This window comes from Ambystoma mexicanum, chromosome 2q, assembly GCF_040938575.1.
Source record: "Ambystoma mexicanum isolate Mex_15411 chromosome 2q, UKY_AmexF1_1, whole genome shotgun sequence".
Lineage (NCBI taxonomy): Eukaryota > Metazoa > Chordata > Amphibia > Caudata > Ambystomatidae > Ambystoma > Ambystoma mexicanum.
The window spans coordinates 875,319,161-875,336,045 of record NC_090924.1 but is presented as its reverse complement, the minus strand read 5'-3'; the positions used below and the strand labels follow the sequence as shown (position 1 = coordinate 875,336,045).

Here is a 16,885-nt window from a genome sequence, read left to right as displayed (position 1 = left end):
GGCCAACGCGGATGCCATGCTGGCAGCCGCTAACCAGAGGCTGTGGCAGGAAATAGCAGACTTCCTTCCGGAACTTCCGGTGCAGAGCCGGACACGCTTCAAGGCGGGTCTAGGAGAATCAAGGCTGGTAGTGCAGGACATCATGGAGTCCACAGTGGCCCACATAAATACCTCATGCCGGGCCATCTGCATCGCCACGGACATGAGAAGGACGGCCTGGCTTAGGGCTACCAAGTTTAACCCCAACATCCAGGATCGCATATTGGACCTTCCATTCAAGGGTAGTGACCTCTTCCACTCTACCACTGACGAGGAATTTAGATAAGAACAGCTTGCAAACTGCAAAGTCCTTACCATCAAGATGAAGCCCACACCCAAGGCGTACGCCCGTTAGCATCAACGCTCTGACAGGGGGTGGACATTTGGCGGGTTCTGGGGATTCCAGGAGCGAAGGACGAGACAACTTGACCGTTCGCCCAGTCAGCACTGGCACAAGCAACTCCTCAGCAGTCCCCTGCCTCAGCAGGAGCCTCAAAGAATAAAAAGGCATGACGCCTCCCTCCGGGTCCACGTGTCTCCAGTGGGGGACAGGCTAGCCTCTCACGTGCATTTCTGGCGCCAGAACTTTGCAGACCCTTGGATCTCTCAGTAGTATCCACGGGGTACCGCCTGCCTATACCTCCCACTCCTCCTTCCTCCCCTCCACTCCCACATATTGGGACGGCAACTCTATCGGTGGAGATCCGGTCGCTCGTCGAGAGCCAGACATTGGAAGAAGTACCAGCCTTCCAGAGGGGCTTAGGCTTCCAGGATTTTCACCATACAAAAGATGAACCAGGCTGGCCTGAGAGTTGTGTTGGACCTATCCACCCTCAACCTCTTCCTCCCGCTTCAAAAATTCAATATGGTTACGCCAGCCTTCATTGCAGGGACACTAGACAAGAGAGATTGGATGTGCTCCCTAGATCTAAAGGACTCCTTCCTACACGTCCTGATTTGGCAACCCCACCGCTCCTTCTAACACTTCAGGATCATGGGCTGTAATTTCCAGTACAAGGTGCTACCCATTGGCCTCAACTCAGCCCCCAGGGTATTTATCAGACTCATGAATGCAAATGCAGCCCTACTCAGGGCCCAAGGCCACCATGTTTACCCATACCTGGATGACTGGCTCGTCAGGGCGAGATCCTCGGGGGGGGGGGGGGGTGGTCCTCACTTCCTCCGCACTTATAAGTACACTCCACGACCTGGGGTTTACCATCAACCTCAACAAGTCTCCGCTGCAGCCAACGCAGTTGCTCACCTTCCTGGGCCTCATCTGGGATACCAGTTCCGAGAGAGTTTTTCCCTCGGAGGACAAGATTACGGCCATCAAGAGGGCCTCTACGCACTTCCTTATCAGACCAGCGACTTTGGCTTGGTGGTACCAGCACCTACTTGGTATCATGGCAGCTCTCTTCTTGACCGTGCCGCAAACGAGGGTCAGGATGAGGAGAGTGCAGCTGCACTTCGCAGCCTCATGGAATCAGGACAAGGGCTCCCAAGCGGAGCTGGTCAGCATACCGCCTCATCTCCACTCGACCTCAAGTGGTGGTCCAAGGACCGTAATCTGCGGACGGCAGGCCATTCCGGCAGCCGGCACCGCAGGTCACCATTACTACGGACTCCTACCTAGACAGCTGGGGAGCCACTCTAAGCAGCCACAGCGTCAAGAGTCTGGACCCGGCAGGAGCAGGAGTCGCATATCTACTGGCTGCAGCTCTAGGCCATCTGCTAGCCCTCAGGGCCTTCCTTCCACTCATCAGTGGCAGGACTGTCCTCATCCAGACCGACCACTCCAACAGCATGTACTCTGTCAACAAGCAGGGGGGGTACCAGGTCTCTTCCGCTGTGCGACCTAGCGGTCAGCATGTGGGAATGGGTCCTGGAAAACGTCTACCTCAAGACCATCCACCTCCCGGGGGAGGCCAACTTGGAAGCGGACAGGCTCAGCAGGCCGGGAGCGGACAATTACGAGTGGCAATTGAATGACTAGGCCCTACAGGTAGTCTTCAACGTACGGGGCCATCCTCATGGATCTATTTGCCTCTTAGAAGTGCCAGCAGTTCGCATCTTATGAGGCAAAAGGGCCTGGCTGCCTGGGCGATGCCTTGCAGATTCAATGGGAGGGCATGACAGCCTATGCCTTTCCTGCCACACCCCGGATCCCCAGGATGCTCTGCAGGATAAAGCAAGCTTGTCACCTCAGCATCATACTGATAGTGCCTTGGTGGCCAGCGAGGCCGCCCTTCTCTGAACTGCTCAGCCTCTCGGACAGACCACCCATTCACCTTCCGCTGGGCCCAGCACCTCTCCTGTCCCAGCAGGGCGGCAGGGTTCTCCACCCCGCTCCTCAGAGGTTATCCCTTGCAGCATGGTTCCTGAGCAGGTCACCCTCAAGCACCTGAGCCTCGGGCTACCCTGGAGATCATCCAGGGCGCTAGGAGCAAGGCCACTAGGATCCAATACAAGAGAAAATGGAGCAGGTTCTGTCACCAGGCAGAGTCTAAGGAGATCGACCCCCTGACGTGCACACTGGACGATGTGCTTTTTTTTTTTAAAACTTTATTTTTAATATTTTCTGTACATGACAAAAACAGAAATCAAACCCTGCACCAACAGGGTGCACATTAAACAATATCCCTCATACCCATCCCTTCCCAGTCACCTCCCTCCCCTTGCGTCTCCCGTATTCTGTGCAGATGCCTTGTCAAAACTGTGTTTGATGCCTTCACTCCTGAGTGATCTTCTCTAAAGGTCCAATTATCCCGGTCTGTCCTCTTTGAGAGTTTGGGGTTTCTGAGTCTGAGGATTCTATGCTGTTCATATCAGGGGGACGCGCATGTAATGGAAGCGTTCTAATGAATTCTGTGTCTAAGTCTTGACAATATATGATATCTTTTTCCCAGTCTTCAATCTTGGGGAGCGGGCCTTTGCCCCATGTCATTGCTACTCTTCTCCGGGCCAGGACCATAAGGAGTGCCGTCAGACTGCGTGATGCTGGTTGCATGTGTCTGGTAAGTCCCAGGAGGGCTCCCAGGGGGAGCGGGGTTACCTACTCTCCCACAATTTTGGAAGTTTTCTGAATGACGGCGGACCAGAAGCGGTGCACACCTAGGCAGCTCCATGCCAGGTGGAAGAAATCTGCGTTATCGGATGAGCATCTTTCGCATTGGCCCGAAGTCTCTGGGTGGTGATTCTTTTTCTTGGCTGGAGTGTAGTACGTTTGGTAAATAAAGTTAAAGTGGATTAATTTATATCTCGTATTTAGTGCAATTTTTTTTGGGTTTGTCGGAGGATGTATGCCCAGTCTTCTGTGGGTATTGGCTCCAGAATGGCTGTTTCCCACTTCCGTTGGGCTCGGGGGTTGGGCTTTCGAGTGTCTTGTGTAAGGGATTTGTACAAGGTTGACACCAATCTTCCCTCTCCCTGAGCTTGGATCACACTGTGTAGCAGGGTCCACAGGGGAGGCTGCTGAGGGAACGTGGGGAATACCCCTTGGAGGGTGTGGCGTAGTCTAAAATAAAGGAATACATCTAGAAAAGAATTAGCTCCTCTGTCCTTGGCCATTTGTGGGGTTAGAAAGGTGCTCTCCGGGAACAGATCTCCCAGAGATTGAAGGTTCAATTTGTCTACCCATATAAGAAACACTTTTTCATTTGTGAGGGGTATTCCGGGGATGAATTTAATGGGACGTAGGGGGGAATACCGTATGGTTATGCCATATTCTTTGGCCATCTTTTTCCAGATAGCGTAAGTGGATAGTACTGTGTTTAGTGTCTTGTGTGGGACGGGGAGATTGCTAATAATGACCGCACTAAGCAGGTCAGGGGACGCTAGGGCTCTTTCCACTTGCACATGTGGGCGGACATAGTGAGCCAAATACCAATGACTCAGAAATTGTGCCTGGGCCGCCCAATAGTATTTTTCAACGTCTGGGGGAGCCAAGCTTCCCTTTGTTGTTGGCAACGTTAGGGTACTGTAGGCCACTCGTGCCGGTTTCCCGGGCCAGAGTAGTTCTAGAATCGAACTCTTGACTTTTTGAAAGAAGGATTTGGGTACGAGTAGTGGGATATTCGTAAAGAGATAGAGCAATTTGGGGAGGATAACCATTTTCGTCAGGGAGGTCTTGACCCAGAGCGTCAGCGGAAGAGACTTCCATCTCTGGACACATTCTTGTATGGAGTGTAACACTGTTTGGTAGTTATCTCTAAATACCTTGTGATGATTGCGGGACATATAAATGCCCAGGTAGCGCACTTTGGACTTTTCCCATTTGAACCCATGATCATCTCTGAATTCTGTCGTGTGAGGGGTTAAAGGAAACACTATTGATTTAGAATGATTTGTTTTGAGGCCTGACATTCTCCCAATTTTATCACTTCCCTCATTACAGGGTTCAGATTGTTTTGGGGATCGCTGACGAATAACATGACGTCGTCAGCGTAGAGAGAAACTATCAATTTATGGGGCCCTAGTTTCAATCCGCGGTGACGATGTTCGGCCCGTAGCCTCGACGCCAAGGGCTCCATCACCAGGGCGAAGATGAGGGCTGAGAGCGGGCAGCCCTGTCTTGTTCCGCGTTCCAGTGTGATGCCTGGGTCCTAGTGTTACCTACTGTGATGTAAGAGCGTGGCTTGTTGTACAACAATGACACTAGTTTAAGGAAGAAGTTGCCTAGACCTATCTGCCTGAGCGTTGCAAACATAAAGGGCCATTCGAAGGAATCAAACGCTTTTTCGGCGTCCAAGAGGACTGCAATTGCCTGTTCTGACGGGTCAAGAGCTTCAATAACGCCGAACAGCCTCCTGATGCCATAGGTTGTGCTACGACCTGGGATGAAGCCTGCCTGATCGCCGAGCACCAGGGCCGGCATCAGAGGGAACAACCTCGTTGCTAGAATCTTTGCCAGGATTTTATTGTCTAGATTTATTAAAGAGATCGGCCTGTATGAGGCACAATCCTCTGCAGGTTTGCCGGTCTTATATAGTACCATCACATTGGCTTCGCACATCGTGGGTGGGAGTGAACCTCGTTCTATCGACTCCTCGAAGACCTGACCTAGAAGGGGAGCCACAATTGAAGCGTGTGCTTTGTAAAATTCTCCTCTAAGTCCATCTAGACCCTGAGCTTTCGTGTTTGGGAGGGCCTTTATAGCTTCCTGGATCTCTTCCAGTGAGATCGGAGCGTTCAGGGGTTCTCGTAGTTCTGCGCTGACCCAGTAAAGTTCAGTGTCATTAAGAAACTCTTGTATTGCTCCTGGATCTGCGGCACCCCTTGAGCTGTACAGGGTGCGGTAGAAGTCGCAGAATGCCTCGCAGATGTTTTCTTCCGTATATACCAGTTGGCCTTGTGCATTCTTTATACGTTCGATGCGAGGTGGAGCTTTATCGATCGAAAGTAGGCGGGCCAGCAAGGCCCCAGGCTTTTGATGCTCTCCATATTGTCTAACCTGATGTCTGCGGCTGTTTCTCTTAAGTTCTTGAGTTCCACTTTCATCTTAGCTTGGAGTCGTGGGTCTGGGGAGACAGAGGATTTGAGCTCTAGGTCCTTTAATCGATGCTCACTATCCTTGAGTTCTCTGCGGATTTGTTTTAGCATGCTGTTTTCTTTTGCCAGGCATATTCCTCTCACATAGCATTTGAGTGTTTCCCACACTGTACTGGCTGAGTCGACTGAGTCTTTGTTCGTATCAAGGAAGGAGATTATTTCCTGGTTTAGTTCTGCTGCGAAAACGGTGTCTGCTAGTGAACCTGTTTTAAATCTCCAGTGACGACCAGGGATTGTGGAGCCTGCTAGGGTGGTTTCAAGTACGACCATGGAGTGGTCTGAAAAGGACCTTGGCATGATTTGGCTTTTCCCCCATTGAAACGGGCTGCGGGCTGAGGCTAGGATATAGTCGATTCGTGAACTAGAGTGGTGAACTGCCGAGTAGAATGTGTATTCTCTGGTGTTCTGGTTATGGTTTCTCCATGTGTCTGTTAGACCAAATGCGTGACAGATCACTTTGACTTGGGCACTGGCTTTCGAGGGTGACCCTGACGTATTGTGTGATTTGTCAAGCTTGGGATCGAGTGGGGTATTGAGGTCCGCTCCCCATATAATGGTTGTTGCGTTCATCTCTCCCAGTCTGGACAGCACCCAATTGAAGTGATCTGGTCCGTCTGTGTTGGGAGCGCAGGAGTTAACCAGGACCACCTCTTTACCAGCTAATATTCCTCTCACCAGCAGAGCTCTCCCCTCGGTATCTCTCCTTGAGTCGATCAGACTGAAGTTCGTTCTCCTATATATCAGTATCGCGACTCCCCTGGCATATGACGAATAGGATGAGAAGTACGGCTGGCAGCCCCATGATCTGGCCCAATGAGATTCCGAGGACTTTGTGAGATGTGTTTCTTATAGAATGGCAATGTTAATTTTGTGTCTTCGCAAATATTGGAGGATCTTTCTCATTTTCGCCGGGTGGTTGCCCCCACGAATATTCCATGTGGCAATCTTATATGTCGTCATTGTCTCTTGGGGGAGATTTCATGGACATGCTGGGCCGAGATCCAATGGTAGGCGTGGAGTCAAGGCATTCGGGGGGAATCTGAGGTCTTGGCTTCTGCTTGCTTGATTTCCGTAGTGAGGTCAGCGAGAGATGAGGGTGCGAGATGGCAACCCCCAACTGGCCCATACTGAACTAACTCTGGTTGGCAAAACAGCCAACGTTGCTGTGCATGGGGCGCTGGTGGCCCTCCAAGAGGGGCTGGTTCCCCATGTCTGTTACTAGATTTGTTCCGTGGTGGTGAAAGTAGTTGCGCCTGGGTGATACTTTGCCTTAATAATGTGTAACCGTCTGGCAAAAGTTACGGAGGGTCTCTTCTAGGTCCGTTGCCTCTTTGTGATCTGCCGTTATTTGTGACAGGTCTGCATCCGGAGCGGTCCAGGTAGTCACTTGTTTCTTCTGGTGTATTAAAAAATTGGGTTCTGCCCTCGTGTTGGATGCGGAGCTTGGCTGGGAACAGCATCGAGTATTGAATTTGATTTTCCTGCAGCCTGCGTTTCACTGTTGGGAACGATCGTCTTTGCGCATGTACCGCTTGAGAGAAGTCTGGGAAAAACTGAATGTTGTCCCCCTCAAATTGGAGGTTACCTTTGTCTCTGGCGGCGATCTTTGTAATTAAGCAACTTTGCTATGATTGGATGAGGGTTCGCTCCTGGGATTGGCCTCGTATTGGGTATTCTGTGGGCTCTCTCGACGACGAACATCTTGGAAAGGACCTCTTCTCCAAACAGCTCGATGCAGATTTTTTCTACATGATCTTCCATCCTGGTAGCCAATTGGTGCTCTCTAACGCCCACTATCCTGATGTTATTACGCTTAGAGCGGCCTTCCAAGTCTTCATTTTTGGAACATACCGCTTTCATTTGTGATTCTAGTGTGGTCACTCTGGATGTTAGGGAGGTCGAGCCGTCTTCGAGGTCAGATACCCTTTGCTCCACCGTGTCCAATCTGTCTGCGTGCTTGTCTAGTCTGTACTGGAGAATGTCTACTTTGGATGAGAGGGTGTCGAGTTTGCTCCCAAGGCTGCCTATACCGGCTTTCAGGTCGAGCAGGATTTCTCCAATATCAAGATCCTGCGCCACAGCCTCATCTTGGATTGTGCTGTGATTGGGGGACTGAGAGCGACTACTGGCCGCAGGTGCTTTGGTTGAAGAGCTGCCCTCGAAGTTGAGTTTTTTCTGGAGTCTCTCTTCCCCATAATTGCTGTTGTTCTGGAAACTCCTGTACCACTTTTGGTGAGCAGTGCGGGTCTGGGACCTGCTGGTGGAAGTTCGGGAGGGGCTGTGGGAGCGTGCCGGCTGGAAGCGGGAAAGTTGACTAAGGCGTCTGCGTTCCCAAACTGTTTTTAGTTCCACTACTGGGACCGCTATTCCTGGACCCCCTCGGAGGGATGCGTCGACATGTTGCCTCGCCGGTTAGGTAAGGATTTGGCGTGTCTATGATGGCTTTTGAGAAGCTGGGTTGTTTACTGCTGTGGTGGTCTTTTTCATTGGGGTGAGAAGGTGCAGTGCTGCCGGCGCCTGCTGCTTTACGGACCGCGGCCCTGTCTCTGCTGCCGCTCGCGCGCGCCTCTCCTCGCACCCCGAGACCGGGTTTTTTCAGCTGCTTGGGCCTCCTATGCTGCCCAGCGTCGCCTCCCGCGACCGCGCGACAGCGCTCCCGGAGCGCCGCTGGGCCCACTTTGCGGGCGGACCCAGACTGGGAGCCGTCCAATGCTCTGATGGCCTCCGATCATATGATTGTCACTCGGGGAGACCCGGGGATTTGCGTGACAGCTGCTGTGGCCACAGGGGCCAGAGGGGCGCACGCAGCGCACGTACCTGTCCACCTGGGCCGGGTGTCTGCCTTCTTCTTTTTCTCTCCTGTCAACTCATCCAGGCTCCACTGGTTCCGTGTCGGCTCAGCGGTCGCCAGGCCTCTCGCCGCTCGGGGCACCAGCCGGATGACGCCGACTCCCTCCGGGTCGAGTCAGCGCACGGCGGGCCGCTCCCTTGCCGGCGGCGCAGACGTCCACGCAGGCCGCACCTTGCGTCCGCGGTGAAGAGGGGGCGGCACCTTCTTGTGGGAGATTCGCCACACACGTCCACAGGATCGATGAAATGAATATATCCCCCTGCGAGGAATCGCTTTCTCTACAAGGGGGAGGCAGCGTCTGTCGGAATACACCCCACGGAAGCAGCGATTTTTCAGGATATTCATGGGAGCTACACCGAGCTCACAGGGAGGCCGCCATCTTGGATGGCTCTCTAGCGCCCTCTTTTCTGGACGATGTGCTTTGGTTCTCGGCACACCTTGCCCACACAGGCGTGCAGGTGGACACATGTCACATCTATCTGGCAGCCATAGGGGCCTACCGGAATTTGGAGGAGGAGGAGGAGGTCTTCTCCTCTTTCAAACCAATAGTCAATAAACATCTGATGGGCTTGTCCAGACTCTTCCCGTCCATCAAGAGGCCACATCCTGTGTGGGATCTCAATGTGGTGTTGGGCGCCTTGGTGACAAACCCTTTGAGCCAATGGCGTCCGCGGACATCAGGCTGGTCACCATCAAGACAGCTCTGTTAGTAGGACTCGCCTCTGCTCGCAGAGTCAGCGAGATCCAAGCTCTGGTAGCTTCGGAGCCCTATACCACTTTCCAAAGGGACAAGGTGGTCCTAGGGTTGCACACAGCGTTCCTACCTAAGGTACCATCCGCTTTCCATCTGAAAGAGGAAATAGTATTGCCTACATTCTTCACTGACCCAAAGGGTGATGCCCAGAGAGTTTTACACTGTCTGGATGTCAGACGCGCTCTGAAAATCTGTCTGGATCGGACCAAGGGCTTCCGCAAATCAGACGCACTCTTTGTGACTTTGGGGGCTCCAGACCCGGTTATCAGGCATCCAAGGCGTCCATCGCAACATGGATGGTTGCGGCCATCAAGGAGTTCTATGAGGGGCAGCGCAAGCTGCTGCCAGCCAACATGCACGCTCACACGGTCAGAGCCAAGGCCACTGCCATCGCCTTCAAGCGGTAGGTTCCGTGGCAGGGCAGCCACCTGGGCAACCCCTTCCGCTTTCTGTAAGCACTACTGTTTGGACACAGGCTCTAAATCAGACACGGCCTTCGGAAAGGTGGTTCTAAGGAACCTGTTTGCTTAAGGAGGGTCTTCTCTCCACCCTGGGGCTAAATTCAGTTGTAATTGCCCATACAGTATGGAGGAAAGGGGACAGGACGTAAGAGTAATTACAAGTTACTCACTGTAGTGACTAGTCCCCTTTCCTCCATACGTCGCACTATCCTCCCCCTAATAATACAGGTGTCATTAGGCAATGTTTGGTGGGCGGAGTCAGGGGAGCGCATGCTCCCAGGGCCGCACCCCTGCGCGCCTCTAAATTTAAAGGGGAAGAAGGTTTTTCTGGTGAAAAGGGTTCAGTTTCCCACCCATACAGTATGGAGGAGAGGGACTAAGAGTATGTTAGTCACTACAGTGAGTAACTTGTAATTTCTTTTGACCTAGTGGAATATCTAGGGAGAATTATCTCAGACCATTCGCCCTGGATGCGCGGGGGTGGGGGTGTGCAACAATTTGCACCGGTGAGAATCTGGCGACTGCTCGCCGAGGCCCTGGAAGATGAGGCGTTGGTGGGTATGCTTCACGAGGAGATGGTGCAGTTCTTTGAAGTCAATGAGGGGTCTGTGGCCTTGGCTGGGACTTGGCAGGATGCCTTCAAAAAACAATCGGAGGGGTCTGTATCTCCAAGGTGACTTACAAGTGATGGAGAGGGAGGTGTCTGCACTGGAGAAAGATCTGATGGAAGTAAGCAGATGGGGGAGGATTTGGCAGACATATTAGCCTCTTGCCATGATAGGCAGGCTGTGTTGTCCTGCTTTGAATGGAACAATCAAGACGTCCAGATTCATGGGGAGGGGGACAAGACTGGACGGTTGTTGGCTTGGCTAATCCTTCGGGAACAGCCCCGTAGTAACATCACACAGGTCAGGTGGGAAACGGGAGTACTGACTAGGATTAACAAAACATTCCGGCTGTTTTAACAGTCTCTGCACACCAGCTAGGGTACCTATTCTGGGATAGAGGCGGACAAACTGCTGGACTTGGTACTGCTACTGGTTCTAGAGGGGGACCTGCGAGAAGGGCTGGAGGGTCACATTGATGAAGCAAATATTAATTGGGCATTGCAGGCAATAAGAAGGGTAGAGCCCCGGGGAGCGACGGCTTCCCGCAGAGTTATACTGCAAGTATGCAGACCTCATGATCCTCCACCTTAAAGTGTACGACGAAGCCTTCCAAGCTGGGCTACTTCCCGATTAAATGATGGAGCCGGTGATAACAGTCCTGTTAGAATGGAGAAAGGATCCTGTGCGTCATACCGTCCAATCTCTTTGTTGAACGCTGACGCCAAGGTCCTGGGGGTGATACTGGCTGTCAGATTATCTAAAAGGGTCCCAGGTTCTGGTGCACTTGGATCAATATGGCTTCATAGGGGGGTGGAGCACTTCAATGAACCTGAGCCAGTTGCACCATGTGATGGATCAGGTCACAAATTCTGGGAGAAAGATGGCACTAGCTTCTTTCGATGCAATGAAAGCTTTTGACTCATTGGAGTGGGGCTGGTTGTTTAGTGTACTGAGGGCCTTTGGACTCAGGGAGAATATCTGTGGATGGTTACGACTACTTTATAATAAGCCGGTAGCAAGGGTGATAACAAATAATTGGGTCTCATTTCAGTCGGCATTGGGTAGGGGGATGAGGCAGGGGTGCCGGTCTTGATGATCATCAGAAAGGAGATGGGCGAAGCATACTCATGGGGGGTGAGGCATATTGTGTCATTATATGCAGATGATTTACTAGTATATGTGGAAAACCTGCGAGAGAATATGCCAATGTTATTAGCACTATCAGGGTTTCGCATCAATAAGGAAAAGTCGGTACTATACCGTCTGGGGGCCATGCAGTCCCAATTTACTCACCCTGTCGGACTGGGGGCAGTTTTCCACAAAGTGGAGGAGACATTTTTGCACAATGCCGGCAGAGAGCTGTCTGGGATAGGCCACTGTCAATTTTGGAAGAAATTGACGATATCACTGATGGGGAGAGTGGCGTTATGCAAAATGGTTATACTCAGAAGGCTTCTCTACTATTTCTCTAATATACTGTATGGCATTAAGACAGTCTTTTTTAGAGCACTAGATGAGAAAATTAGGGAGCTGCTATGGGTTTCAGGAAGGAGGAGGGTTTCATTGGCTACTCTGAGACACTCGCGGTCGGAAGGGGGCCGTAACTTGCCGGATTATGAACTATGTTATGGCAGCGCAGCTGCAGGCGATACTGACGTGGACAGACAAGAGGGGAGAAGCACTGACAGGGATGCTTGGGGCCCTTCTGACTCACCTGAAGGGGATGGAGCTACTGTGGGGCACGATAGGAGGACTGTGTTCCAGGAGGTGAGGACGATCTGGAGGAAGCTCCTGAGGAAACTGCAAGTGTCCGGTCTCTATAGTACGGATTTACCATGGGATGTGGACCCAGGGCTCCGCTTGGCGATGAGAAGGATGGGGGTGTCTGGCTTGGGGGATAGGGGATGCAAGACAATGGGGGACCTGTTTGATGATGGGAGATTGCTGCCTTTTGAGGAATGGAGTACTCGCTATGGGGTACCAAAGGGCTATTTCTTGACATACGGGATGGTGACCAGGCAGCTGGCCGCCATGTGGGAGGGGATCCTGGAGGAACCACAGACAAGCCTGTTGATGAAGGTGCTCCTGACACAGGACAGTGAGGAAGGGGGGGTGGCTCAGCTAAGCTCTCCAGGATTTATCAAGCATTAAGGAGTACATTCTCCACAAAGGAACTTGTGCTTCAGAGTAAATTGGAAGAGTACATGGGTGGTCCGGTTTCAGAGGGGGAATGGATGATAGTATGTGAAAAGGCGCATGGTTTCGCGGAATGCAAGGTACCAGCTTATCCAGTTCAATATCATCCATAGAACATATGTGACTCCAGCTAAATTATCTGCAATGAATAGCGCTCAGAGTTGAGATTGCCCCCGTTATGCTAAGGGGATGGCAGGAATATGGCATATGCTTTGGTAGTGCTCAGTGGTGGTCCGTTACTGAGAGACAGGGATAGTGAAGGTTAACAAATGACTTTGCTCTAGTTTTGAGTGCCCCCCGAGGGTGTTTTTGTGGGGTTTACTCCCGGGGTGGAAACAGCAGAAAACAAGAAACCGATTGGCCCAGTTCATGCTGGTCCTGGCAAGGTGGTGTGTGGCCATTGCTGGGAAGAGACTCCCAAGGTCCATCATTGATGTATTGGAAGGAGGATGTCCGCAGATGGGGGAGGGCAGAGTTGGATATATTACGTACATTCAGAGACCTCGAGGTTGAGGAAGGGGTGACAATGGAATGGGGCCAGCTGCTGGAGGAGTTACGGTTCTCGGCTGATTTGAAACCCCCCTGAGAAGAGTGGAATGAGTGTTATGAACATTGGGGGTGAGAGTTAGGATGGATGGGAGTTGAGAGGTACGACTAGAGCGTTGGGACATCTGAGAGTCTGAGGGGGTAGACGCCAGGTGAATCTTTGTGCCCTAGTTCTAATGTTTGACAAAGTACCATGGTTGACAGTTATGTATAAGATGTTAGCTATGATTGTGTACACTAAAACTCGAACAAACAAATGTTACAAAAAGAAAAATCTCTGTCCGCATGCGTTGGCCTGCATGGATCGGTTAATCATTTGTGAACATGAAAGATAATGACATTGAGAGAACATTGATAAACACCTACTTAAAACAATTAGTAAATATGTTACAATAATCCAGACCAACGATTAGATGGGGGCTTATACTAGCATGTGACTCTAAAACAACAAAAAGTCTCCAACATACTTTTACTATCCATATCACCATTACATGCTTTGAAACGTCCGTAACATCCTAGTCAGTTGTTTTACAAACTGTTTCTTCTCTATTACAGTCTTCGGACGCAGGTCTTTCCAACCATATGGCACTTTCTTCACATTTGTTGAAAGTAGATCACAGTCAGTTAATGGAAAATCCGATATTTCCTGAAAACAAAGATGGGACTTTGATGGATTCCGGAGTGGAGAGTATGATGGAGGCAGTAGTTGAAGGGAAAGGTGAAGTCAAAGATGGCGGTGAAGATGGCAAACCCAGTGGGCGAGGCCCTCACAAAGAGAAAGTGGTCAGTGATAGAATGGAAAACTCTGCACCTAGGAGAGGCAGAGGTAAGTGCCTGTGTGTTTCTCTTGATCAGTCAATCTTCGTAGGTATTTTGATTAAACCTTGCTCTTGGGCCATTGACAGCCTTTAATTGGCAAACTCTCGGCTGTTGTTCACTTGCCTTACTAATGTCATTCATGTGTTTCTTTGGAAGTACTTTTGTTCAGTCATTCACCCTAGTATCTCAGGCGTATTGGTGTCCAAGTTGCTAGTTTGTCATAAATAACAACAAGCATATTTATTAAGAGTACAAAGAAGTGCATTTTGTGAGGTTTGCTGTACTAAGTTCTGAAGACATTAATTGATGGTCTTTCTGGGAACGATACCAGTGAAGTAAGCCATTGGATTGTATTAATCTCATATCTTTTCCATTTAAATGTAGGTAAACCAGAAAAGAGATTCGTTGTGTTCATATTTATGATTGAGGAAACACATGCCATTCTTTCAGTGACTACGTTCCTCTTCCCATGAGGCTTTGGGACACATTGTTTAGCTATGGCTCTTTATTAAATATGTTCTGAGATGACCCAATCTAAGTTTGATGTGGGGATTTAGGATGGCCCTGCGGATGCCTGTCTGTATTCCTCACATTACTGTGTAGGGTCCTAAACGCGGACTGTTTAACTTTTCTATGCCTAGGTTTTGGCTGCCACTTATTGCAGTTATAAGTTGCAATACATATTGACCTCCAATAGGAAGTGGCAGTAGGCTACCCGGGAATTGGTAACGGAAGGATTTCCTCAACACCTGCCACCACACAGACTAAGACCAGCTTCCAATCACTAAAGCCCTTGGCAGTCGAGGATATTATCTTTAAGGCCATGTTTATTTTTTATTTTTTAATACATTGTATTTTAACATGGGATGTAGAAACAAAGGAAATATTTCAAGTATTGTGAAGAAATAACAGCTTACAAACAAATGCGAGAAGATAATGTAATTGGAGTAACAAGTATACAGTGGTCAAACTGAAAGATGTTTTGGAATGACTTGGATATTTATATTGGCTCAGAAGTGCTTGGCAAGTGGTTCCATTAATAGTGTGAAGATCAGTGGGGATTGGGAACTCTCTAGAGATGGAGATACAAGAAGACAGGTGTCCATTGATCTGGATTCTTGATTTGGTGGTTTTATAGCATGCCGTGATGATTTTTTTTAACTTGGGCCTAAAACGAATGCTTGAAGTGTTGAATGTATGAAGCACCAGTCCGCTCTGTCGAAAGCTTTATTGGCATCAAGTGCCAGCAGTGACTTGGGATCTTATTTCTTTGTCCGAATTTGATGTCAATGGCTCTTCTAATACTGTCATGGTTACAGTGGTTAAGTATGACTTGCCGGGGCCGATAAGAGGAATCTCATTCATTTAGAGGCAAGACCTTAGACTAAACCTTGACATCAGTATGAGTAGAGCGATTGCCTCGGCAAATGCCCCGGTGGATTGGGAGTGGAAGAAGCACATGGAGTGTTGGAAATAAATGGGAATAGAGCATTGAGAGAAACAAACATATTTGTGATCTGCACTTTACTGTTTTGGGATGGCCGGTCTATACAGGACTTTAGGTCTTCATGCTTCCAAAGCACGATGGTGTAAAAGAAAAATAATGATTGAAGACTGGGAGTAAACAATTGGGGGAGGGGGCTGAGTCATGAAAGTAAAATGGCTGATACAAAGGCAAATCAAGCCACGTAAGCAGAGCTATTGAGAATTATGGAATTTGACATTCTACTGTAAAGATATAGCAGTTATTTGTTTCCTCGTTGAACAGGTGCATATCCACACCTTCCACATTTGCCATGATTCTGTAATTGAAAACACGTATAAACTACTGTGGGCAGAAGTGTGGTAGATAATTACCATGGGTGTATTCTTTTGGTCTGCATCAAGACACTCCTCTTCAAGGAATGGTTCCTCCCTAATGACTAGGTCCATACTTTTCACTCCCCAACCTATCTCAGACTCTCTGATCGGCTCCCTACTGTTTCCTCCTCTTGTTGCTTGTAGAACTCTTGCTGCTAATTGCCCGCCCTCCACCTGCCACATTGTTGGGTCCCTGCTCTCTTGTATCTCTGCTTCCACGTCCGTGTCCTTTCCCCTATGATTTGTAAAGCACTTTGTTGCTTTCTGAAGCAGGTCCATGCTCAATAAATACTCTAACAATAATAAGAACATAGAGGGATGTGTAGAGCAAGGAAAAGCAAAACAATGAATATGTATATTTATTGATGAGTAAAAGTGCATTGGTGTGGCTTAGATGAGCAGTTATGATTTTCTGGTAAATTAGGTACTCTGTGCACAGATTCCTGCTTCTGTGATGCAAACATAGTCTTATGTATTCCATTTTTTTCATTACTAAGGACTTTTCATGATGTATTTGTACACAAGGGCTATTCTGGCGTCTTTTGTCATATTACGTGGTGATTGAAGTAGAATAGTTGTTAGTACTTATCATAAAAATATGAGAATAAAGTCTGATCATTATGCACATTAGCAGATGATTTTACTTTCATGTACTGTGCGAGTCAATTGTTCATAGCTATGTAACTATTGCTTTGTCTCCTGATATTAGGGAGCCGTTTGCAGCCCCCTAGTGCTGGTGCACATGGTTGGCAGACAGGTAGTGGCGGTGATGATGGTGAGCGCTGGGGGTCAGAAAGAGGACCAAAGAGCAACCTGAATGAACAGATTGCTACAGTACTCATGCGGTTACAAGAAGACATGCAGAATGTCCTTCAACGACTCCACACATTAGAAACTCGGACTGCATCACGGGTATACCTTTCTTACTTGCATATATCTACTCTGTGAAAGGATAGAGGGTTCTCAAGATATTTAACATGTGTTCTTAAATTCATAATGGGCAATGTGTGTTTGTTGTCTCCTCCATGGAAATGTGCGCTTAATGGGCTGAGAACTTTTGTTCTGCATAATTAGAGCAAGGGAACATTTGAAAACGTGTATCAAAGTCTAGCCCTCACCTTTTCCATGGCAGTGTGGTGGAAACTTGAGACATTGTTTTAAACGGTGTATGTGAATATGGCAGGGCTAAATGCCAGCTAAA

At 49.4% G+C, this 16,885-nt stretch overlaps 1 protein-coding gene across 6 annotated transcripts in view; it reads left to right on the top strand.

Annotated features, from left to right (window-relative positions):
- Window positions 1–16,885, top strand: part of ACBD5 (acyl-CoA binding domain containing 5) — an 803,722-nt gene that overhangs the window by 600,914 nt on the left and 185,923 nt on the right. For all 6 annotated transcript variants that reach the window (XM_069648118.1, XM_069648119.1, XM_069648117.1 and 3 more), the window contains 2 exons: window positions 13,561–13,831; window positions 16,394–16,596. In XM_069648118.1, coding sequence (XP_069504219.1) covers window positions 13,561–13,831; window positions 16,394–16,596 — 474 coding nt within the window. The remainder of the gene's footprint in view (window positions 1–13,560; window positions 13,832–16,393; window positions 16,597–16,885) is intronic.